Raw genomic sequence first — 26,369 nt, 5'->3', positions numbered from 1 at the left:
TCTGTAGAGGAAGATCAGTATATTTCCTGTGTTTGACTCCAGGATTTTTAATTAGTGGTTTGTTTATTTCTTGTGCTAAGGTTGTTATTAAGAATATAAATTAAGATTGGTTTCTTAGCTGATAATTAAATACCATCCACAACATCTTAGCTGGTGTCACTTTTTCATTGCAACTCAGATTTTTCTATTATCTAACTTCAGTTGTTCAGAGAATTCCAGTCTTCTCCAGTTTGTTGCCTTGAGTTGTGTCATATGCTGAAGGCTGAATAACTTTGTTGTCCCTTTTCTAGGAAGTATCTAGTTGATTTGTTAAAATACACTCAAAATAATTTTATTTATTCATCAGTTTGCTGTATTTCCATCAAACCAGGGGAAGAAAACTTAGTGTAAGGTACTTTGATAGTAAAATATGAGTGACTCATAGGCTTTTAAAGTGAGAATGCAAATTTAACTTTTGCTTTCTAGTTATGAGGATGTAACAGCAAGTTCCTGGCCAAACTAAAATGTCCTGCTGTAGTGGTGTACTCTCAAAAAAATGTACTCTAATGTTTCAAATCTTGCAAAACCTGATCCAGAAGATGAAGAGAACACGTGCAGCAAACTTTTTGGGGTAAAGTCCATAAGGATTAAAAGCAACAGAGCTAAACAAACAAACAAAAAGCCCCAGGTGAAAAATAACCTGAATTCCAGCTCCTGTGCTCGCTGGGATTTTTGTGACAGGAATAAACATATGTTTGTGGCCAGTGAGATGTACTTCTCAGTTTCTCCTCCAACCACATGAAAATGATGACTCAGATCTGTACCACAGAGGTTCATAAATCTCCTTGTAGATGCATCCAGCTCTTGAAGAATCTCCTGTTCAAGCTGAGAGCAGTCATGACTAATGAAAGGTTTATTTTGAATATTATCTTCCCTGAACCCAAGCTTTATTCCCTTTACAAGGCAAGGATAGCTTCTGCTGAGGTGTAACCACTTCAAAGCCACCTAAACCAGACCCAAATGCTGGAAGAGTTGTAGAATTGTAATTGTGGAGGTTTTTTGCACTAATAATAACCATCAATGTACTTTTTTTCAGCTTAAGTTGTCAGCATTTCTAGCTTTATTTCAGTATTTTGACATAGTTAATTCACTTTCCTGTTGTAGTTGCTTTGCCTTTAGATAGGGGAAGGCACAGGGGCTGGCTCTGTAGCTGCTGATGAATTTCAATATTGATCAATCCTTCCAACATTTATTAAAATGAGCAGGGGATGCAAATCCTGGCTAACCAGTGAGCTGCCCCACTGCTTGTCCCTCTGAGCCCTGTGTACAGAAATGCTCTCAGTTCTGCTTTTCATCCTTTCCAGTGGCCTGTGGGAAATATTTTTTCTCCTCTACTTGTCTGCGTGGACTTTGTGGATGTTTCTAGACAACCTCATGTTCTGACAGGCATTTTCCCTCTTGTTTCCATCACTTCTGTAGCCTGTAGGATTTTTCTGGGAGTGCTGAAATTCAGTATTGCAGAGCAAAATATTTCTGTAGAAAATAGAATTGTCTACAGATTGAATGCCCAACTATCAAACACTTCTTTGGTGTCTGATAAAGTTAATTAGTGAGCAAGAAAAATGTCAGAGGTGGAGGAGTGAAAAAAATCACAAAATGATGAAGTTTTGAGGGATTATGAGTTATGATATCTCTTGCTCCCCAGGTAAAAGCACAAGTGCTATAGTATCAGGAGAAAGCTCTTCCTTTCCAGTGGCCTGTGGGAAATGTTTTTTTCTCCTCTGCTTGTCTGTGTGGACTTTGTGGATGTTTCTAGACAACCTCAGGCATTTTCCCTCTTGTTTGCATCACTTCTGTAGCCTGTAGGATTTTTCTCTGAGCGCTGAAATTCAGTATTGCAGAGCAAAATATTTCTGTAGAAAATAAAGTTGCCTACAGATTGAATGCACAACTATAAAACACTTCTTTGGTGTCTGATAAAGTTAATTAGTGAGCAAGAAAAATGTCAGAGGTGGAGGAGTGAAAAAAATCACAAAATGATGAAGTTCTGAGGGATTATGAGTTATGATATCTCTTGCTCCCCAGGTAAAAGCACAAGTGCTGTAGTATCAGGAGAAAGCTCTTCAGGCTGCAGGTAAAATACAGATGTTATTTTAGAGATGAGACAGGTTTATTCACTGGCAGGAGCAGCAAGGTGAGATGCTCATTGCTCAGCTTCCCTGGTGTGCCCAACCTGGCAGAACCTGCCGTGCTCTGGTGTTCAGCCTATTCTGGGATGGCATTTCACAGAACATTAGCAATGTAAAATTTTCATGGGAGGTGTTAACATCATCAGATTGTGGATCATTTGCTGTGTGTGTTGCTGTATAGCCTAGGAGTTTAATAAAAGTTTTCCAGCCTTTAATTACTAATTACTGATTTAAAGACTAGTTATTAAACAGAGTTTTCCTTGGGATAAATGTTATTATTCAGGCATCACATACAGTCTGCTTGATTTTTTTTTTTTTCATGGCCAAGAATATGGTTTTTAATTCTGTACATTCATTATGTTTTTATCAGATTGCTGATAGAATGATCATGTTTACCACCACCACCAATTTTGTGATCTGATCCTGATTTTTTTGCTGAGATAAGTGGTGTGGGTAGCACTGATTCCATCACTTACATAGAGGTGACTTGTTCCAAAGCAAGCCAGTGCTTGACTTTATTGCATGTTAATATAAACTTGTAAACCCAGATGGAATTTTGCTTTATGTTATGCATAAAATATGCTTTTTTAAATGCAATGCATTTTTTGCATGTTAATGTAAACCCAGTTTATATAAACTTTATTGCATGTTAATGTAAACCCAGATGTAATTTTGCTTTTTTTGCCTGTGGAATTCTGTGGGAAGAGTGAGCTGTAAGTTCACAGAGTTTCAATTCCACAATACACCAGTTCCTGGAAGGGGAGGAGGAGCACTGAAGGTGTAGAGTGGTTTGTTGCTTTAGGTAGTTGCTATTTCAGTCACTACTTCCAACTCAGGGTGCATAATAATCCTTGAGAAATCATTTCCTGAATCAATTGAAATCAGGGAGCACAACCATTTATTGGAGTTGAGGACAGCAGCCTGCATGCCTGAATTTCAGCTGCAGGAGCAGTCTGGCTGACAGCACTTGCTCTTCCTTTGCTGGCACCTTCTGCTGCTCCTGGAAGAGAACAGGATCTTCATCATGGACAAAAATTGTGCTCTGGTCAGGTTGAATTTGGTGTTTTCCTTGGTCTTTCCTCCTGGGTTCATAATGTCATGCTCAAGCTCTGGGAAGGTGCCTGAAAAAACATTGAAACTCTCTTTAGGACATGACCTGTGTTTTTCTGGAATCCTTTTCTGTCAGGACATAGTTTAAACAGCATTTGGCTGTTATGGTAATTATATAATTATATTTAAACAGCAATTTCCCAGCTTGTTCTGCACTTGGAAGTTTTATTAGTAAAGAGATGCTCTTAACACAGAGTGTTAAATTGGAGGTAAAAATTTGGGTTAGGTAAATTGACCCATGAATTAGGAATTGATGAATGAGTTCCCACTCCACTCTTCTGTGACAGTGTACTATTGCTAACTTCAATTTTGTCTTCTAAAAATCCTCATTTCTACTACAGGGTTTGGAAACTGCCAAATATGAAAGTAATTTTGGCCTGGGAACTGCTGTATCCTTGAACATGAATTATGTATATTGATCCAAAATAAGGAATTATTCCCTAATGTCATCCAGGGTTAAATGTTTGACCTGTGCTGTGTTTCTCCACATAACCAGCACTTAACAGACTGAAACTTCCTTTTCTTGCCAGATCTGTATTTTGTCTTCTGCACTCCCTGAGTTGCACTGTCAGTGAGAGAAGCTTAATTGTGAAAGGAAAACTGGGAAAGTTTTCCCACCTGGAACCAGGAGGCATTTTCCATTTGGAAACATTTCCAAAGCTGACATCACTTTGGGCATGAGGGCACTTCAGTCTGTTTTGTTGAACACAGTCTGCTTTAAATTCTTTTACAGGCATCATTTTTTGGGTGAGCTTTTACTGGCTGTGAGGTTACAGTGCTGATGAGTATTAAAGATGTGTTTAATATTAATAATAGTATTAAAGATGTGTTTATGGCTTACATTTAGCAATGTATATCTTTACATATCATCACTCAGTCTGGCTTTGTGGCTTCCCCTGGGTGGAATTATTGCAGATATTGTGGAATAGAAGAGCATCCTTGCACTGTTGTGAAATCGTGGAAGGCCTTGATCTGCTTCCTGGCCTTTGTTAAGATTTTCCATATGTGCATTAGTCAAACAGAAATATTTTACTGAGGTTGTGATGCTTCCAAAATACAGCACAGGGAATTTACATAGATGTGTGCTAGACATTGCTTTCCTCTCATCTCCTTAAAAAGGATCTGTCCCATCCCAAGAAAATGCTTTTGGAAATGAGAAGTGAGCAGTGCTCAAGTGGGCTGCTCTGTGGGATCTCAGCACCTCAGGACTGAGGTGCAGAGTGGCCAAGACCACCCTTGGGGGGCTCGGGAGTCCTGGAATGTTGCCAGAAGTGTCTGGTGGCTGGACTTTGATCCTGCACGGGAGACGACACCTGTATGAGGATGGGAGGATTTCACTGGGTGAATGGTGAAGGGATAAGTTAATTAGAGTGTGAAACACAGGGTTTAGGATTTCTGTACAGGGGGGTCTAAAGAAGTAAGATGGAGGAATTGGGGCGTGTCCTGTCCTTCTTCTTCTTCTTGGCCTCCATCTTCTGTGGTGATGTTGGCACTTTGGGATTGGTTATTACTAAAAGTGCACTGGTCAATAAGGGTAGAAGGTATTGGGGAAAAATGATAAATATTGTACACGTAACTTCAGGTATAAAGATAGGTGACCACCCCGGGGGCTCTCAGTGTGCTCATGGCTGGCTGCTGTGCAGACCTCTGTTGGGCCGAGAGAAAATCTTTTAGATAAACAATTAATAAACACCGAGACCAAGAAAAGATCTGAAGTCTCTCCTCGTCCTTTGAAGCGCCGGGCTGTCCAAGGCCACCCCGGGCCTTTCCAGGCCACCTAAACAGCCCAGAAAGCGACACTGCTCCACCAGAATTTTGGAACATTTCTAAAGCCCAAGTTTCTGTGGTGATTGCTGGCTGTAGAAATCCCGATGTTCACACACAATCCAAACTCTTTTCAAGCCAGATAGGAGATTTTCTCAGAATGAAAACTGAACGTTGTTATCCAGTGGTTGTGGGTGGTGATGTTTTAAATTCTGGAGGATTTTACTCCAGTATTTTATCTATTGGCTACAAATTCAGTCAACTGAAGAGTGTAATCTCTTCATCTTTATCCTTGAGTCTTGAAGGGCAGAATTCATGCTATTCTTGGGCTTTTTTATTAAGCCAGGGATTTATTTCTACTCAGGGAGTCTTCTGGTATCTCACCTAAGCTTGGTTAAAAGGCAGGAATTCAGATATCCTTGTGTGCTCAAATATCCTTACTGAGGATAATAATAATATGTACAAGTGGGCATGTGTGATATATGTACAGGTAATTATGTGTACTGGTGAACACTGAGTATGAAATGAGTAAAAGAAACTGCATCAGATGATCATATCACTGAGTTCACTGATATCACTGGCATTTTAAGTTATTTTCTTATTAAAAAAAGAGACATTAATCAAAATATGTAGAAAAGATCAGTTTTAGTGATCTAACAATTCTTAAATTCAAAGTTAGTGCAGAGAGAGAATGAACCTTGGTAATTTTTCAAGCTTAGGAGATTCTCAGCATCACTTAGCAGTGAAATTGCATCTAAACTCTAATCCCTAAATGTTGGGACAATTAGGCTGGTAATCATCTGTGATGCTGAAGTTACTGTGGGTACCAACTCAAGTAAATAAGCCTGACTTGATTTTTTTCTCCTGTTTGTTTTTCCTCTGTGCTAATAGTGATATTCCCAGCCTGGAGCTTTTGCCACCAAGGATTTGAATCTCTCAGTGATACAGTCAAAAGTTTAATCTGTGATTTAGGGTTGCTGAGTGTCACTGCAATAGAAGTTATTTATGGGCTCTGGTAACTTGGGAATGACCTGAAGTTGTGCCAGGGGAGGGTTAGATGGGATATCAGGAAGGAATTCTTTACCTTGGGTTGTCCAGCCCTGAGCTGTGCTGGATTCACCATCCCTAGAGGGATTTTAAGGATGTGTGGATGTGGCACCTGGTTAGTGGTGGCCTTGGCAGTGCTGGTTTAAGGGTTGGACTTGGTGATCTTTGGGATTTCCCAACCCCAGGTGATTCTGTAACTTCCTGCACTGCACTGCTGCACTTTTAGTCATTATTGTTACTATTTCATTCCTGTCATGGCTCTAGCAAGAACTGATTAATCAAAATCAAACAAGTCTTGTTTTAGTCTTAGCTGGATGGGGGGAGTGATAAAAAAATACTTCTTAACTTGCCTCACTGGAAATGTCTGCAACAGGGTCATTTACCATTTAAGGTTTGGTTGTGATGATAGGAGATTAAAAACAAAAATAAACCTTTCATTGAAAAAATTGAGAACCTGATTTTAATTGGGCTGTTTTAATTGGGCTGTTTCTAGGCCAGAACTAAGTAATCCCAGGTTTGTTGTCCAGTGTGTTTTAGTCTTAACTAGATTGGGGAGTGATAAAAAAGTACATCTTAACTTGCCTGATTGGAAATATCTACAACAGGGTAATTTACCATTTAAGAAGCAGTTTGATTGGTCTGACAGTGATGATAGGCAGCTTAAAAAACAAAAGCTAACTTTTCATTGAAAAAATTGAGAACCTGATTTTAATTGGGCTATTTCTAGGCCAGAACTAAGTAATCCCAGGTTTGTTGTCCATTGTGATCTGATGAATGTATTTCTGTAAGGTTTCTAAATTCTTCAGTTTATTTTTGTAATGCTGTATTTACTAAGCTATTTTTTTTAAATAGAAATAGTTTATAATATACTGGATGACAGTGTGAGACTGCTGAGGACATGAAGCAAAATTGAGCAGAAAATTGGCCAATCTTGTGACATTATAATATTTAAAACTGTGCTCCTGTGCATGTTCAATTCAAACTTTGTTTTGCTATGCAAGAGGTTAAGAATCCTATATTGTAAAAAAGTAACCCCAAAGCCCCCCACCTTTTTTCCTGAATGGATCTGCTTAATAACTTCCTGTTTTTACTGCGTTTCAATCAAGACATTTCCATGGCTTTACATCTTTCTGCCACTCTGAGCAGAGAACTTTTGCAGTGAGAAGGAGAGAAACTGTAGCAGAACCTAAAATGTGTTTTTTGACTTGCTTTAGGGGACAGCTATAGGCACATGCAGATTTTCAAACATTGCAGCCAGGTGGTTTGAAACCAGCATGGCTTTTATTGAGGTGTGGGAGTTTCAGGACTAAAAAAACCTGTATTTCTTTCCAGATCCATTGGGTTTTTAGGTGGTAAGTCATTTTTTCCCCCTGTTTTTCTTGGTTAAGGCTGTGTGTACATTCCAGTGTCTAGGCTGGGCAGGATTATCTCCGTGGATGCTTTCTGCTGGCTGCTGTGAGGGCTCTGCATGTTTGGAATAGTTCCATCCACCACATCTTCCAGTGAACTTAGTGGAAATTTTAGTCCCTGCATTCCAGTTGCTGTATTCTTCCCAATCTCTTTTGGGATAGTCGTAGGAAAAACTGAAAGAATCATCACGTGGACAACCCTGGAGCAAGTATTTAGTCCATTTCTAGCCAGTCTGTGCTTTCCTTGCACTCTGAGTGCCTTTTTGCAGTGTAATGGCCTGGTAGCTCTGTGGTTTTGAAGAGAGTCTGAGTTCCAAGTCCTCTTAGTGAAGCCTGTGCCCTTTCCTGCTCAGCTATGAGTGTGCCAAGCCAAGAGAGTGTTTGGGATTTGTTTATTCTCAAAGACTTGTTCCTAAAGTCATGGATTTCCCTGATAGCAACTCCATGAAAATATTTAGGTTAGATGCAAATTCTAGCAGCCTTAAAGCTCATTTGCAGCATATTCTGCAAAGTCATCTTATTTCTCCCTTTCCCACTGGAGTGTCGCAGACATTTCTTCACAGAAATCCTTCCTTTTGGATTTCTGTGTCTTCTGGAGGGCAAAAGGCCTCAGAAGACAAGGTAAACAATTATTGTCAGCTGCTGTGGAATGCAATGGGATGCACCTTGATTGGCTCATTTTCTATGTTTATAATTAAGGGCCAATCACCAGTGCAAGCCAGGGGACTGAGACCCTGGAGATAACTTTGTTATAGATTCTTTCTATCTGTTCTTAGCCTAGCCTAGCTGCTCTGCAAACCTCTCTCCTATATTGTTATTTATTGGAAAAAGGCTCCCAATATTCCCAGTTAGATTGTGCCTGGGCCAGTCTGACCCTCGCTGCTGGGCCAAAGGCAGCAACTGCGGTGTGTCACCCCAGAGATACCTTGGCTTGCTGGAGGTTGCAGCTGGGCACTGAACAAGTCCAGGCTTGTTAGGAACCCCGTTTACCTCAGGAGGAATGGCTTCAGGCGATGGTGAAGAGAAAAAGGAGAGGATTCTGCTGGAGGGTTTAATGTCCAGAGGTTTATTCCATGGTTACAGAGGTCTGAACGTGAGCAACTGCTCCAACAGAATCCGGCCGCATGGTCTGATCACCTTTTCAGCTCAGGGACAGGGGGAGGGGAGGTACAGGTGAGCACCAACCAGGTGAGAGGGGCAGGGTCTCAGGGGAAGATGACACCCAGACAGGCCAATGACCCCTGGGCTGAGGGGCATCCTTTGAACTTGACCAACCACAGGACGCCTTGCTGGAATGTTCAGCCTGATTGACAGGACTCACTCAGCATGGGGGTAAGGGGGAAGGGAGAGAGGTACAGGCACACCTGGGGAAATGACCTGGAAGGCCAAAATGGGACATTACAGCACACCACAACACTTATTAGTATAGTCCTCATGTATTAGATATGATATCTCAATAAATCAAGCCTTCTGATTCAAGAAACAAGATTCACCATCTCTCTCTCACCACCAGCTGCCACCCACTCAGGCACTGTAATACTGGAGCAAAGGAGAACTCTCCTTTAGTGATTGTCGTGCCTGAACCCACAGATCTCTGCACAGAGAAGTCCCCAGGCATGGGGACATCTCTGGCATTCCAGCAGAGATCAGCCAACAGCTGGCACAAAGGATATTACAGTTTCTGGGTTGGTAAAAGGAAAAATTATCTCCTTCCAGCAGTTGTGAGAGCAGTGTCTGCCTAGGTAATGAAAAGAAACTTGCACTGTGCCCTGCCAAGAGTTTTCTGCATGGAAGGAAATATTTCACAGAAAGAGTGGTCAGATACTGGAATCATTTACCCAGTGAGGTGGTGGAGTCATCATCCCTTGAAGAATTCAAAAAAAGACTGGATGTGGCACTTGCTGCCATGATCTAGTTGAACAGTTAGAACATCGGCTGGACTTGATGATCTTATAGGTCTCTTCCAGTCTTGAACTTCTGTGATTCTGTGATTCTGTGAACCATCCACTCTTCGGTGATGGGAATGCTTACAGGGAGGTTTGGCTGCTGGCAGCTGTGCAGGCAGCCAGGTTAGGAAATCAGGCACACCAGGGCTGCCTCTGGAATTGCTTGTGTTAATAAAATGGCCCCTCCTGCTTTGCTTTTCATAGCAGAGGTGCTAAAATTCCAAAAGCAAAGCGTCCAAAATTCTCAGCATCCAGAGTTCCAACATCACATAATCTCATTTTTTTCTTTTCAGCAGAAAGGGGGGATTGGAAGCTCACTCCAGTGGAACCCCTTATCCCAGTCCAGCTGCTCGTATTTCAGTCTCAGTTTGTGCTGGTGCTGGTATGAGCTGAGCTGGGAAATGCTCTGATGCAATAAGTTATTTAAGTTATTTATGCAAGTCTTTATTATAGCTGCTGGTGTAGGGAGGGGGAGGATCCTCTGCGAGTGGGTGGGCTGGTCCCTTTGGCAGTGTTGTAAATTTGTGCTAGACTTGATCTTGTACCCACAGCTGATGATGGGAAGCTCTCTCAAACCACGTTTCATGGGTTGCTTTTTTCACAGGAAAAGCTTTCATAAAACCTCGGTATGTGTGGTAGCTCGAGGGCTTACAAATACCTTTGTGAATGTCTTGTGAAAATGACATGGAAAGTCGTCGTGTTAATGGAATTTCACTTCTAAAGTTTCTCAGGTTTTAATCTAAGTGTTATATCTGCAAAGCCTCCCTCCAGGTACTGTGTAGGAGTTTTGTGATGTCCAGAAAAAGGGTTTTACATGGAAAAAGGCATCTGCTGTCAGGACATGCATTTGTTTGTTTCTTATTGCTCACGACTGCTGCAGTGCTTGAATCCTCCGAGTCCATAAATTTCCCTAAACTGTTGTGGTAAATTGGCTTTGTACATATGGACTTCTGTCTTCAATGTTTGTTTAATCTTAATAAATGAATACCCCATGTATTTTAAACATTTCTAACTCCATTGATACTGCTATCTTTATCTTTCACATTTCTTTTTAGCCTTTATTTTGTGTGAGCTGCCTGTCCCTTTTTGTCTCACTCTGTGGAAGGGTTTTTATCTTGTCTAGTGTGCTGATTGAGATCTTCCTTGGTTGTGGCAAAACTGATCTTTGACCTGGAGAAGCAAACAAATCTGCTTCTAAAAATATGATATTTGGGATCTGTCCCAGGTACAAAATGCCTCTTTCCAGCTGGGCATAATCTGACCATGCAGCAGTGCCAATTCCTGTGAGTGTTGCTCAGTGTATGAAGAGTTTATTGTCTAATGTTTAAACAAATGTAATGGAATCATAAATAAAATTTATTCCGTAGGGTAACTTGTCTTCTTGTGTTCCAGGATTAGAATAAAGTTCCATAAAGGAGAAAAGCCATACAGCATTATCTAGTTTTATCTGCCTTTGTATCCCTAAAGTATTTAATATAAGATATATATCTTTAAGTTTAGCATTTTTTTCTCTTCAGATGTTGAGGTATTAAGAATTTATTAAATACCATGTCTTGCCTGTGGCATGGTACAGGAGACTGCAGGTGATTCTTCTCAAAAGCAAGTGTCTTGTGGTTTCTAATGGTGACTTAGCTTTCAGACTGGCAGCTTTTATTAGAAATTTGTGTCTCAGTTCCCAAATTCTTCCCTTTGCTTAGATTGGTTTGTTTTGTCCCAGTTGTTATTAAAGGCAGGGCCAGGTTTTCTCTTGTAATTGAGCCTCTTTGCAGTGCAGATGATGTTGTTAGCTGGATGTTGAATGATGTAGAGCCATGAATTTTATGTTGGATGGGGTTGGAGCAGAGGGCAGTGCTGTTCCATCCAGTGGGGATGGGTGAATGAAGCAGCCCCAGACCTGGATGGGTGCTGGCATCGCTGTGCTAATAAATGCTGTGCTGTGATGGGAATCAGCTGAAGGGAGGGGGAGCTTCAGTTTTATTCCTGCACTGTGTGAAAATCCGGAGGTGTCTCCAAGCCTATGGATAGACACAGGCACTTGGCCAGCTCTCAGAAGTGCTCCTCAGATTGAGGAGGCCACCCTGGAGTGGCTCCTGGCCGTGTCCTTGTCCCACCATGGGCCTGCCTGGATGCCGTGGCTGCTGCGGTGACTTGGGGCTGCCCAGTGTGGAAAGAGCCAGCTGACTTCTGTCTGCTCATGCTCAACCTCTGCCTTCACCTCTTTCCCTTTGCAGCTTTCATTGGAGTGCTTTTTCCTCCAGCCCTTTGTAGTAATCCAGATGCTCGTGTTCTTTTCCTCCTACACAGCAGATGGAGATGGCAGAAGCCTTTTGATGACTGTTTCCTTCTTTTTGCAGAAGTTTTATGAGCTGACGAGTTTCGTTACTTGGAAATGGTGAAGCTCACAAGCCCTGTCCAGCAGGTGGTGCATTGTCACCTTGCCAATAATTATATATATTTTAGGGATTTATAAGGTTTTTTTTTTAGTTTAATCTGGGGTGTGAGCTTTACTGCGTGGTTATAGAAGAGAAAGCAGATGTGTCATGTAACTGTCATAACGAATCTGTTTCATTTTAACCAAAAAATAATTATTTTGAATTTAATAATTACCTAAGTTTTGTACTGTTTCAAAGTGAAGAAAGTAACTCAATTTTGCTGGTTGAAGACTTGAACTTGGACTTTTTTGTGTGTTGTTCAGGGCTTATAGCTTGTGAAAAATACTTGTTAAAATTTGGCATGGCTCTGGTGGTCAACTTTCTATGCTCCAGGAAAGCTTAAGTGGGTTAGCAGCCCTTTGTCTCCCTTCCTTACTAACCCTCCAACTGCTCATCATTTTAACCTTTCTGAAAGATTCTTACCCTACTGAGTTGTATAAGCCCATTTTTTCCCACTTCATTACAGACTTAGGCCTATGTAAATTCATCTGTTTTACATTTATGTCACAATTTGAAGTTTTTTTATTTCGCAACTTGCAGCTCTGTTTCACAACCACAAAGCTCGAAGGCGTGTTTTGATGGGTCCTGTAAAATAGCAATTTAGAAAACCTTTAATAAAAAAGGGGGAGAACCTGAGTCTGTACCTAATGATTTAGTAGTTGCATGAGAATGTTACTGATCTGAATGTACAGCACATTTGTTGGAGATGTAAAATATGCAGCTCTTACTTAAATTACTTTTGGCTTCTCGTTTCTTAGGAATATCTTGGTGGATAGACCAAATGATCAGTCCTCAAGGTGGTCTTCAGAAAGCAATTATCCTCCCCAGGTAAGCTCCTGAATCTCTGCTGCTCTGGGTTTTTTATTTGAAATGTGGGCTGCTGCTATTGACGTGGACATATTTCTAGGCTTCCTTCCCTGAATAAAATGCAGGTTGTTGGTACACGAGATATTTACATTTCTAGCAATTTGTGATCTTTCTAGAAGTGCTTCATTGTGGGGGAAGTTTCAGGTTTCCTCCTTGGCAGTCGTGGTCATGCTGGAAATAATCAAACCTTCTGGTGAGATTAAGCTGCTAATGAGGCGTGCAGGCCCCCCTTTGTCAGCACTGCTGGAGGCTGTTGGAGGTCCTTGGCCTTGAATCCCACATCTAAGGAGCTGGGATTTATTTCTCCTTATAGCATGTTCAGAAGTGTGGCCTCTGGTTAGAGACACAAATGTCACCTCTTCTGCTGGTTAAGCATCTTATTAAAATAAGATTTGTATTGATTTTAGCATTTAATTTGCTTTCTTGCTATTATTAAGGTTGTTAGATTATCCAGAATAGTCTTTTCCACTTTTTCTTTCCAGTGAATATTCTCCTTTTCTCTGTGTTAGATCTGTACCTTCTTACTCTGACATGTTTGATCAGCTTCTATGTCTCTTATGCTGCTTGTTTTCAATTCTTTGCTTAAAGCACTGATACACAGCAAAGTGACTTGCACAGTGTTCCTCTCATGCAAAGTTCTGCTTATCTACTTATTTAATCCAAGTATTCCTCTTGAGTGAAATCTCACAGGTAAATCTTCCTGCTTTGTCTTGGAATTGTGTTGAAGATCCAGAGTCTGCACTGGTGGCTCATCTGCTGCCACTGAAGAGCTTTCACCTGGATTTTCTGATCAATCCTCCTCTGTCATTGTGTCTGTAAAATAAGGTTTTTGGGTTTTTTAGAGGAGAAGGAAAGGTATCCTTTGTATTCCTTAAACCTGATTGTGAAGACTGATATTGATCCTCTTGATGCCTCTGTGCATCTACTGCTCTTTGAATTTGATTATTTTACTTATTTATATTTTGATAAAGAATGCAGAATTTTAATCCATAGCCTGAAGCAGTTTAGTCTATCTAGGAACTATGGATTGCAGAGTAATGAGTATTGAGCATGGATTGTACCCCAGCCCGTGCCATCCTTTACTTGCTTTTATGCAGGAAGCACATGTTTTTTTGGGGTGCTTTTGTTCCCAAGGCAGGGTTGGCTCATGGTGTGTCTTTGGACTGGATTTTTCATCTGACATGTGCTCTTAGTTGTGGCTTAAATTCACTCTTTACTTTTCTGAGCCATCATGAACATTTAGTCCTTTTAAAAATCTGATTCTGAAATGGAAACACACCTCCTGTAAGTGGATGCTTTAGAATATTCCCAATTTATACTTAGGCTGACAAGGAGTGATGCAGGTTGTACTCAGACATGTAGATTAAGCAGGGATTAATTAGAGTGGCAGACTTCTGTACAAACCACATGAGCTTGTTAAAGAGATGTCTTCCAAAAATTTCATGTGTACAAGTCGTGACCTGAATGGAGACAGTGCAGAATGACTTGACTCCAACCCTGGAGAGTTGGGCACTGCTCTGCATGCTAAGCAAGGCATTGAACCCAAACTTCTTGGTGGGAGAGAGATGAATTAATAGTGGCATTGTCTACCTGTGTGTCACATACCAAGACATATATTGGTTATCCAGAATTAAGGCCTGGCTTGCAAAAAAAATCCTCATGTATCAACTGAAATTGGCAAGACAGTATTTGAGTTTTATTCTCTTACTTAATGCCAAAGCTAACAGAAAACCTGGCTGCCTGACTGGAAAAGACCATGTTGCTGTATCCTCTTGCTTGAATTTTTGTATCTAATAATGAGAATATAAATTACTGTGTAGTTGCTCATGTGTTCAGCAAGCCCAATCCTAAACACTGAGTAAGAGAGAGGATGTGTTTGCAGTGCCTTTGTACTATATAAAGTACTATATACTGCAGCTAATTCTCATGTTTCTAATCTGAGTGTTTAATTATTCATGTAAAGCATTTTTTATGGTTTAATTTTCTGTAGAAAAATCAGCTGGAAAGAGGAAGTGGGGAATTGAAATTTGCAGAAGAGTCCTGTGTGCAAAGAGTGCAGTTTTTGTTATTTCTGTGTATAAGGAAGCAGTTCCCATTTGTGTTGTCTCATATTTGACAGATGAAAGAACTCCAGATTTGGTTGCATTTTGATTGAAATAGTTCTTGCACCTTGTCCATTGAAAGACTGCCAAATTAAATGTAGGAAAAACATTTATATAGGTGTTCTGCTTCCTTGTTTTTTTTTTTTTTTTTTCCAGTGGCTTAAGTTGTTACAGCAAAATTTTAGCTTGGAAAACTTCAGTTGAAACAGTGGATGACTGAATTATAAATGTGGTGAGGAGAGAATTTGGGGGAAAATCAAGCTGAATAGTTCATATTCCAAAAAATGTTGATTTATACACATGACTTTTAATCTCTGGAATAAACATCGTGGAACTGATAGAAAATGAAGCTGGAAGGCATTTTCTAGGTGTTGTGTTGGCAGCTCTCCATTTACAAACTGGTCACTCGTGCGGTGACGCACTTGCTCAAGTGTGTGGGTGGCCATAATGGTCTGGACAGGAAGCAAACTAAAACTCAGGGAAATAAAGCTCTCCTTGTTCCCAGCTTTATTAGCTGAAGCCAGGGCTCAGGCACAACACAAGGATGATGTCCAGCATGCTCAATGTGAGATATTTTAATAAGCTCTGCAGCCCTGATCGCTCGTGTTTGTCTCCTCAGTGCCTCACCTTAATGCCAGGGTTTAGCAATTCCCTGCTGAGGTGATGATGCTGTGCTGCCTTAAGGGTAAAAATATGAGTGAGTCTGTTACAGACATCTTTTGTGAAAAATCCTTTCTTTAGGATTTTTTCCCTCTTCTGGGAAGCTGAGGCCCCAGAAAGAGAAGGTAAACAATGGTTATCTGCTGCTGTGGAATGCAACAGGTGCACCTGTGATTGGCCCCTGTTCCATGTTTACAATTAAGGGCCAATCAAAGACAAGCTCTCTCTGGGACAGAATCGGGGAGAGCTCCTTTGTTGATTCATTCCTTTTCTATTCTTAGCTTAGCAGCTTCTGAACTTTTCTCTCTATTCCTATTAGCATAGTCTTAATGCAACTTAGAGCATAAAATAATAAATCCAGCCTTCTGATCATGGAGTCAAGATTGTCGTCTATCTCTTCACCCCTGAGGAACCCTTGCAAGCCCCTAAACATTGGTTTATTCCCTTCCCTCATTGACTGAAACAAAACTTTTCCAGGCACCTTTTCTTTCAGAGCACAAATCAGAAGAACATAGGCAAAACCAAAGATGTACTCACAAGCTCCATGAAAATGCAGTAAATGTGCTAAAGTCCCTACCAAACCTTTTTAGAAGCAGAAAGAAAATGAAAGTGGAAGTGCAGGCACTTGAAATGCTGCCACGTGACTATATTTAGTAAAGGGTTTTCCTGGCTTTGTGGGTATGGTAGAGTTAAATAATTCTCATGGCCATGAAAGCCATCAGTTGGTTATGAATGAGTGCCAGTGAAAGGAAATACATCTGACAGCTGTTTTTCTGTTTATTACACTAGATATCTTGCTTGAGTCTTGAAATAGATGACCCAGAAATTGTATATTTAATAACAAACCTGTTATGTAGTAACCTATTCAGGCAGGAGAGGGCTGATGGGTCTATTTTTAATTCTGTTCTCAGCTTACATTGGAAGTGTGAAGCACTGAGGCTGGTGATGCTGGAGACCATGGCCCTGTCAGAAAGGCTCATTCTGATGATTCCAGTGATGGTCTGATGTGGAACACTGTGCAGAGCACTTAATTCCCCTGAGTGCCTTGATTAATAACATGTAGAACAAGAGCATAGATTTTTATTTAGCCACCAACTTAATTGCAAGAGCAATCGAGATTTTTGTGTTGTGGACAAGGACAGCCCTTGTTATTTTGTTATTTTGTGGGTTTTATTTTTACATGCAATGCAAGTTTCACTGTTCCCTAATCAAAAAATATGCTTGAGCAGAGCTGGTTAAAGAAAAAGAAATTGGTAAAAGATTGTGTGACTCTAATTGTACAGGCAGCTTGTGTAGTGCAATTTGGAGTCTAGTTCTGCATATTTGATCACAGAATCAATTAGGTTGGAATAGACCTCAGAGATCAGAGCACAACCCTTTACCAATCACCACCTTCTCAGTGCCAGGGTCCAGTTAAATGCCACATCCACTTGTTTCTTAGACACCTCCAGGGATGCTGACTCTGCCACCTGCTCCCTGGGCAGCCAATTCCAGCCTTGTGGAATTGTGAATTTTGACCAGTTGAAGATCATATGTTAGTGCTATTGTCCAAACAATTGGTTTCAGTTTGCATCTGAAGACCAGTTATCCTCTGATTTCAATGCTGCTGTGTAGATTGTATCAGGAATTAATTTAGAGCACATTAATAAAATTTGCACTCTGTTGTGTGATGCAGCAGCCTGCATATGGTTGTCATTAAATGGTAGCGCAGACCAGAACTTCAGAAAAGTTTGGAATTTGCTGCAGCTCCCAATGTGACAAGGCTGGACTTGCTTTTTTTTTTTGGGGTGCACTGTAAGCAGCTGTTGGGTGCTGAAGAGCCATATGTGACTTACTCTGCTCTTTGTGCATATTTACTTCAGAAACCAGTTGTTTTCCTCTTCTGGTGTTTTGCAGCATCATTTTGTTAGTGTTGTGATCTGAGGCCTGACAACTGGGCTGAGGTTTTTGCTCAGTCATGCCAATTAGTTTCTGTGTGCCATGTTGAAATGGACAAACACTTCAGTTATAATTTGGATTTTTGGAATACTGCATGAATACGTGGACATTAAATGTACTGATGTTACTCACAGCAATAAAATGGAAAAGTGTCAAATATCTTGATGTATTTGCCTGAAATCTCATAGACTTGTTCTCTCTCCAGGTTGAATAAATCACTTGATCCTACAGACACTTCTGTCACATCTTTTAGAGCTACAGAGAATAGTCTGTCACAGCTAAAATCCTGGTAGCAGTCCAAAAATATTCATGCAGCCAGCTGCTAGGAGCTCTTGAGGCAGTGTGTTTTTTCAACATCACTGAGGTTCATAGCTGGTACCCACACAGTGCCAGTGGTGTGTGTACAGAATCCCAAAAAGTACATCTCTATTTTTACATGTATCATTGAATTACAGAATAGTTTGTGTTAGAAGGGTCCTTAAACGTCTCATTCCAAGCCATGGGCAGGGACACATTCCACTAGACCAGGTGGCTCCAAGATGATATCACTCATCCAACCTGGCCTTGGACACTTCCAGGGATGGGGAATGCACAGGGTCTCACCACCCTCACAGTAAAGAATTGATTCCTAATTTATTCCTAATGTATCTTTTATTATCCTAATAATATTCCTCATTTATTCCTAATGTATCTTCTAGTTTGAAAGTTTTTCAGCTTGATGTGTGTGTAAATCCATTGTAAACCAGAAAAACACATATCTAGGCACAGGATTTTATAGCAGATCTCTTGTTTCCACATCAATCAGCAGCTAATTCACAAAACAAGGTTGAGTTTAGCTTTTGTGCTTCTGTTTTCTGGAAGGTCTGCATGACTCAGCAGGTGGTGGGATGTGTGGAAGTGGGAAGGAGGGTGGCAGAGTTCCCTCTCCTGTCTGTAGGGTTAAGAAATCACTGCTGCCCATGTGGAGTAATTGCTGTGCCTTGTTCCCTTCCAGGCATAAAGGATTTAACTGCAGTCCTGGTTTTCTCTCCCTTAATTTAGGGTAAGAATTGAATAATGCAGGATGACGTTTGTGCCAAGTTTTTGCAAACCTTGTGTGGTACTTGAGAAAGTGTGTGTTCATGGCCCAGGCATTAGGTTTGGGATTCCAACAGGATTAAGAATTGCAATTGCTGGTAGTGCTGGCTTCACTTTTCCAGCTTTGGGAGAAATGTGCAGTGAAGATATGATGGTGTAGGAGGAGTTCTTAGACATTGTGTACTGTCTGTTCTGTATGGGAATTTTGGCAGCGGGCTGTGCCATGTATCAAGTGCTGCCTTGCTCATTAAAGGACCATCCTTTTGCTTATTCTTTCCTTTTTTTCTCTTTAGAAAATCAGTTTTCTCTAGAATTTTAGTGGGGTGTTTTCCCCCTGAAGTTTGGGAAGTACTTTGAGACAACAGCATGGCTTGCTGCTGCATAAATGGTGGGTTCTGACATTTAGGTGGATGGTGTTCTTCACAAAAGTAGAAATTTGTCATTAAAAGCATTTGGAAAAGCACTAAAGCATTCTGTTGTACCCCCACAGTGCTGCTTCTGGTTTATTTTCTTAATTTTGAAAAAATTTGAGATTCTTGAAGCATCTTTGACAGTAAATCTGCTGTTTGTACCTATCCAGTCTACACCCTGATCTGTAAATGCTCTGTGTACAAGTATTTCTGTGAATCTAAGCTTTTTGTAAGAATAGTAGGAGCCAGCCATTGAGGTGAAACCTTTATCCTGGTGCTCTCCAGAACAACATCAGTGCTGCTACTAGATTGAGAATTACTTGCTTTATAGGGCTGAGAGAAAAAAAAAAAAAAAAGAAGACTGAGGACTAAATGGATGAGCAAGTTTTTTCTGCTGCTCTCTCAAAAGTTGCCTTTCTAGGGTGAGATTGCCCTACTGATGGACTTGTCTAGGATAGTAGATACTCTCCTAAGATATTTAGCCTAGGAGATGCTGCTCAGGATCCCCAGAAAGCAGCCACACAGATGCAGATATCTGTACTTGATGAAAGACCAAAACTCAGGCATCGTGTCTGGCTTGGCAGTGCTGCTGCTTGGAGGACAGGGCCACCAGCAGAGCTGCGCTGGGAGGTGTCCTACAAAGTGCTGATCTGCTTGTGCTGGAGCCCTGGTGACAGGGCTTTGTAACAAAATCCAGCAGGATGAGTAATTGTCATTCTGTGCTTTGCCTCTTTGCACTGCTTATTCCTGAGACATCAGGGAAGAGAGTGAAACACATTATTTTCAGATATAAAACTTGATGTGTTCTGCAAGGTGAAAAAAACCAAGGTGTCTCCAGGCTCCCTCCAAGAGCTGTTTGGTTGGGGAAGGTGTTTGGTGGTCCCTGATGAGTGGTGCAAGTGCTTCCCTGCTCCTGCTTTTCCAAAGGAACAGATCTCTTCCTCCAGCACTGCTGGTGAAGCTGGTACCTGTGACCTGAGTCTAAATAATCTGACTACTCATACACAGGTTGTGGTTCACCCAGTGTGAGAGGGGAGCAAATGTTCACCAGGGAGAACATTTTCATCATTTTCCATGTAAAGCTCCTTTTCTGTAATTAAGTGGCTCACTTTTATTTGGGATGGTTAATAAGCAGTTGGTTCTGCTGTTTGCCACACACCAAACTTTGTGTTAGTGGTTAAACAGCATCAGCCCAGGGAGGAAAAGTAATTTGGTGTTCTCTTAGCATGTGGAACATACTGTATTTATCTAATTGTGTATTCAGTTTAGGTTTCATTTCAGGCTCTAGTGGGCGTTTGAATCTTCACTCTCTGGAGTTGGATCCCATTTGCCAGATTTCAGGAAGTCTTGAGTCCAACTCAAAGGAATGTATGTAAGCTCTGAATAGAATTGCTTGGCATAAGTAGTTCAACCAAATCTTTTTCCTAGGTAAACTGATTTAAAAATAGTATTTTTAAAAAATCTTTTCTTCATTCCAGGACCAATGAAAAAATACCATAATGGGGAGGTTTCATCTTCACTTTCATTCTCTGGCTTTGTAAACTGAGTATTTGGAGGGCATAAAGCTTCTCCCTTAGCTTGTTTTGTAGCCTTGGCTTTAATATTCAAACTCACTGTTTTCTCTTCCACAGTATTTGATTTTGAAGCTTGAAAGACCTGCCATAGTCCAGAGCATCACATTTGGCAAATATGAGAAAACACATGTCTGCAATTTAAAGAAGTTTAAAGTCTTTGGTGGGATGAATGAGGAGAATATGACAGATCTCTTATCCAGGTAAGATGTGATTCCATCAGCTCTGGGAATCATAAAGGCTGGACCAAATCCCCCTTGGCTCCCCAGCAGACACATGGCCAGCAGAGGGGCAGAGCTGTGGCTGTGACCCTGCCATGTTTGTGGTCAGGTCAGAGAGCAGCAATCCCAACCCTTGCTCCAGGAGCCTTCCTCACCCTGCTCTAACCACAGAGTTTGTGGAGAGCGAGCTCTTGGGGATTTGGAAGAGCTGAGTGCAGCGTTGCTGGATTGCAGTTCCTTCCTTCCATGTGCTTCAGGCATAGCAAAAATGTTTCCCCAGGTAACTGAAGTAACTTTTAAAAGCCCAATCCCCTTATCAAAACCCTTGTTGCAGCCTTAAAGATCTGAACTAGTCAGCTGATCTGCCTTTGTCACATGGGTAAATAAATCAGACAGGCAAATGGAAACCTGCATTTTCCTTTGTTTAGTTGGATTTCATAGAGTTGTACTGATAGGTACTAAAAAAAGAGCCTTGGGGCTGTTCAGGTTATCCAGAACTTCTGAGTAGTTGCTAATGTAAATTTGCAAGAGCCTTTTAGGGAGTGTGCTGTTTCAGAAAGGGAAATGGGAGTTAAAATCCAGGAGTACAAGAGAAAAGAGTGGCAAGAACTGGTGTATTTTGGGGGCCTACAGATAAGAAGTCCATCTCTGGGGTACATCATCTGTAGTCAAGCAGAGTAGCCATGGACAAACATGGGAAATTCTGTGCTGCAGGTATCATTCAGGACCATGTAGAATCTATCCACAACCCTTCCCACACTTTTGCCCTCTTTAAATAGATCTCTCTTAAAATTTGACTTTATTGCTGTTACAATTGTGGGGGGAAAAGTCTTTTAGAGCCATAGTAATTATTGGCATTTAATATTGTTCCACTTCTGCTGAGGTTTAATGAAAATCCTCATTTTGGGACCTGTACTTGTATTTTCAGTAAATATGGACTTAAATTTTTTTATAAATGATACTAAGTGTTTGATATTTTTAGAAAGCAATGCCCATAAATGAATCACAAAGCACTTTGTCAGGGTGATAATTTTAAGACCTGAAGGGTGATAATTTTAAGACCTGATCCATCTCCCTCTTGAGAATGGAAGAGTGCAGTTCAGCACATCAGGAGCTGAAGTCTCAGGGTTCCAGGTGCAGAGGAGCAGCACTGATCCAAAGGCAATTCCCTCCCACAATGGCAGTGCTGCCTCCCAGGGAGGCACAGGTAGGTGGAGAGCAGCCCAGGCTGGGTCCAGCACGTGTACTGATGGTTCAGGGTGGTGTGAAACAAGGTGTGACCTAGATTGCATTTATTAGCTAGTCCTTAAATACAAGGTAAGATTTAGTAACCTTATTTATTTTTTCCCACAGTGGCTTAAAGAATGATTATAACAAAGAAACATTCACCTTGAAGCATAAAATTGATGAACAGATGTTCCCCTGTCGATTCATTAAGATAGGTAAATGCATTTTTTCAGCATTCTGAGTAGAAAATAATCTCTTCTGATACTTGTGCCTGTCTTGGCACTTGTGACTTCATTGTACTCAGGCACAGTATCCACAATAGCTGTTCCATTTCATCATCTTTTAGGCTGGTTAGATTGGAACACAGTGAAGTCCTGTTAATAAGAAATAGTAGCTTCATAATTTAGATCCTGGGGAGTGAAAGCAAAATAGAGCAATTTTCAGAAATCCAGCTGTTGAGTCAACTAATTGTGGGAGAAGCTGCTTACTGTCCTCCTATGAATTGCTGTATAGAGCTCTAAAGAAATAACTAAGCTAAATACCAGTAAAAGTTTCTATATTGACAACCCTCTATTCTTGAAAAGTTTTGTTCTCAAACACAGTTGTAACACATAAAGCAACAGCAGAAGCCTCCCTTGTTCTCTCCCTGCTGCTCCTGTCACAATGTCTCACTCACCTCTGGCCAAGGATGGCACCCAGGGGCAGGGGAGGGTTGTACCCCCTGATTTCTGGTTTGGCTGGGGCTGAGGGGGTGCTCCCCAAGGCCAGGTACTGGATTTGTGATAGGAGCAGGTAAGGATATCTCCTCCTTGCTGTCTGCAGGCCTGAGAGAACAAGAGCCTTGGAGCTATTGGATTTAATCCAAGCTTTTGGAGCCTTTCAGCTTGCTCAGTAAATTTATCTTTCCCTTCCTACCTACTGAGATAGTACAAGAATGACTGGGTTTAAACTAGCTGTTTAAGGTTAAAAATAGAGCAAGGAGGTAGTTGCTGAAAAATGAGATAAGATCCTGTTGGCTAATTTAGATGAATTTAGGAGTGTTTTGATGTGTTGGGTAATTCCTTTGCCAAGACTGATCATAGTGGCTGTGTAGGGGCTCCCCTCTGAGCCCTTTGCTCCAGTGTGTTCTTTCTGAGTCTCCTCATGTTTGTCAGGAACTGAAAGCTTCAGGCTGGGAATCCAGTAATCATTTGTGGGGTTTCCTGTTCTTAGAGAAGCAGAGGATTTGGTTCTTCACTGGGCTGGTTTCTGGCTGCTACTTTTGGAAGCAGCTGTAGTGCTTGGCTTTAGGAAACCTCAAGAGTAGCAGAGGAATCAAGTTAAAGGTTGACTACATCAGGAAAGTTAAATGAATTTTTAAAAGATTTTTATTTTTTATTCTGAAGCTTCCAACATTAAGTTTTTGGAAAATGTTATTTTTCAGTGGCTAAAAACTAGCAAGTGGTTCCTGGAGGGCTAAAGGGCCCAGTGGAAAGATTTTTGGCTGCTGCTTTGGATGTGTAAATTGTATTCTAGGAAAGTGTGTTCTGATGAAATGAAGTGTAGCTGTGAGTTGAAACTTGTTATGAAAGTGAAATGCTGATTAATTCCCATTACCAGGAGGTTTTCCTCTGCAATTACATCAGTACCTTGTGTTATTGGGATGGGATCTTCATGTAGCACTTTTCTCAAGGGCATGTACTGATAGGACAAGAGGAAACGGCCTTATCTGAAGGAGGGTAGATTTAGATTAGATTTTAGCAGGAAATTCCTGATTGTGAGGGTGGGCAGGCCCTGGCACAGGGTGCCCAGAGAAGCTGTGGCTGCCCCTGGATCCCTGGAAATGTCCCAGACCAGGTTGGACAGAGCTTGGAGCAGCCTGGGTTAGTGAAAGGTGTCAGGGGGATGAAGTTGGATGCTCTTTCAGTGGCCTTGCAACCCAAACCATTCCATGAATAAACATTATTATCTACATTAATATTAGGTTTGCATTGAGCTGCCACTTCCTCACTGATTATGGTTTGAGATGAGTTTTCCTTTATCTATAGCCTTTCATTTCCTGAAAATGTCTTTCATGAGGAAATTCCTGTGCTAAGACAGAACTGGAAATGGTCTTTTCACCTAAACCTATGAAAGCCTCTGGCTGATGGCTGGTGTCATTTTGTTGATGAAGTTATGAGAGCATTTTTTACTGTGAAACAACAGCAAAACACTGTTACGAAATTCTGTTATTTTTCAGATTCACAGCTTGAAAATGTTTTGAGTTTGTTAAAATTTCCAAGCTGCTAGCCAAAGTAACTGAAAATTTCAAGCACCGTGCTGTGTTCCTTGTACCAGTGCCAGGAAGCAAGGCCAAAATCTGCCCTTTTGGACTCTCAGGGACTGACAGGGCGAAATCCAGCTATCAGTGAGGTTTGGGGGTTCACAGCACTTGCATCAGGAATGGGCTTCATGATTCCACAGAGCAGCACAGGGACCTACAACAGCACAACAGTGGGGTTTGTATGGGGGCACGGGGCAGGAGAAACCACGGGCAGATCTGGGAGAGGGGGAAGTTCCTGCTCCAGCCTCCATTGCTCACATAGCAGAGGAGTTTCCAGGCTCATAAAGTGCAGAAAGAATAACCTCTCTCCTTTGGTCAGGGAAAGCCTTGCACTTCTGTTAGTTTAATTACTTCAGCTGCAGTTCCTGAGCACTGAAATGCCCACTTGTGCAGGCTTTTTGACTTACTTGACAGGTAATTTTTACATTTCATGTAGTGCCTCATTAAAGAGCGGGAGAGAGAGAAGAAAGTCTTTATCTGGACAAAATATCGAAGAATAATCTTTTTCATGTCTGTGAGCTTTGTTTCTGGCTCTGTTCTCGTGATTCCTCCAAGCAGAGATTTCTCTGTGCTGTGTCCTTGAAAGCAGAAGGTGTAAAGACTGATTGCCATGAAAGAACTTGAAAAATGCCAGGTGTAATTTTCATTGCATGGGATTTGGTAACTTAAGCTTAAAGATTTTTAGGCTTTGATGGAACAAAAAAGAGGGATACTTTTTAAATGGATATTTTCTTCATTTTGCAAGTGTACCTGTTTGTATGTTTGCCTGTAGATGAGAGACACAGAAATTAGCTTGAGAGAGATATTTAAAATTACTGTGTTTAATGCCTTTGCTATTAGTTTCTGTACAATAGAGCTGCAGTCCTTGTCTAGGCATAGCTATTATTCAGAAGTATCCCCTAAAATCATCCTTGTATGGATTAAGAAGTGTTTAAGTGACTCAAATACCTTCTGTTTCTCAGAAGAATATTGATTTTTCTAAATTTTTTTTTCCTTTGCTGAACTCCTCTCACTGTGGAGTGACAATTGAACTGTTCTGAGCAGTTACACCTTTTTAGGATGGATTGCTGTGGTACCTGCAGGAAAAAACATAGTGAGGTGGCTTTTTGATAAAATTATATACCTTTAGGCCTTCAACATCTTTGATTGTAGCACATTTCCATCTCAAAGGTGTGCAGAAAAAAGTGCTTCCATGCTGCACTTAGTGCCTCCTCTTTCCAGGTATAAGTCAGATTGTGGGTGCTCTAAAAGGAGATTTTTCTGAAGATCTGAGAGCTCCTGTGGAGGCCTCAAAAGAGAGAGGGCAGAAGAAAGGGTGAGAGGTGTCTCCTGGGAGTCAGGAGAGAAGTTCAGAAATGGGGAGATGATCCAGCAGAACACTTCAGCTTGCCTAACTGGAATAGAAATCACATTTCAGTCTCAACCTTCAGCTTTGTTTCTTTTTCTGCTCCTGTGGAGTCAGGTTCAGTTTTCTCTGCCTGTGCAGTTCTGGGGAAGTGTTTTCCTTCCCTTCCCTGTACATCTTAATGTGCTTTCCTTAGAAAAGATTGCACCCTGAGAATCTTGTTGTTAAAAATCACCATTTCTGGTGTTTTGTTTTTTCCTTATTGTACAAAAGACTGTTGGAAGTCTTGAGTTAACTGTGGGAAGGACAAATGTCAGCAAGTTGATGGCTTTGCTTTTTCTTGTGGTGGGAGCTGCCCCAGATTCTTGTGTACATCCCAATAACTTCTTAGGGGTTGTAGCTAGCATCAAAGGGAGGAGGGTGAATTTTTAATTTGTTTTCTGAGGGAAGCTCATAGAAGGTTTTTGAGGAGAATGGCTGAAAAGAAATGGAGGTGGATAGAGGTGGTGACAATATTTCAGTTTGGAAGCTGGCCTCAGGTTTGCCATCAGGAAATGGGTGGTCTTGGCCCATTTGAGGTGGTCTGCGGTTTAGTTGAGTGTTTCAGTTCAGTGAGCTGTTGGATAGACTTTGACGTTTATAGCTGACCAAATACCAAATTTAACCTCAGTTTGGTCTGCTCTGAGTGCTCAGGTCTGAGGACACACCAGAGGTGCTGCCCTTAGATGTGGTATTCTGCCAGACTGCTGCAGTGATGGGTAGGATATCCGGGA

At 41.2% G+C, this 26,369-nt stretch overlaps 1 protein-coding gene across 1 annotated transcript in view; it reads left to right on the top strand.

Annotated features, from left to right (window-relative positions):
• The window catches only part of MKLN1 (muskelin 1), a 98,747-nt gene that overhangs the window by 5,681 nt on the left and 66,697 nt on the right, over positions 1 to 26,369 (top strand). The window contains exons 2-4 of the mRNA XM_058022237.1: positions 12,635 to 12,704; positions 20,562 to 20,704; positions 22,076 to 22,164. Of these exons, the coding sequence (XP_057878220.1) occupies positions 12,635 to 12,704; positions 20,562 to 20,704; positions 22,076 to 22,164 (302 nt within the window). The remainder of the gene's footprint in view (positions 1 to 12,634; positions 12,705 to 20,561; positions 20,705 to 22,075; positions 22,165 to 26,369) is intronic.

This window comes from Melospiza georgiana, chromosome 4 (assembly GCF_028018845.1).
Source record: "Melospiza georgiana isolate bMelGeo1 chromosome 4, bMelGeo1.pri, whole genome shotgun sequence".
Lineage (NCBI taxonomy): Eukaryota > Metazoa > Chordata > Aves > Passeriformes > Passerellidae > Melospiza > Melospiza georgiana.
This window is presented reverse-complemented; position numbering and strand designations above follow the sequence as displayed.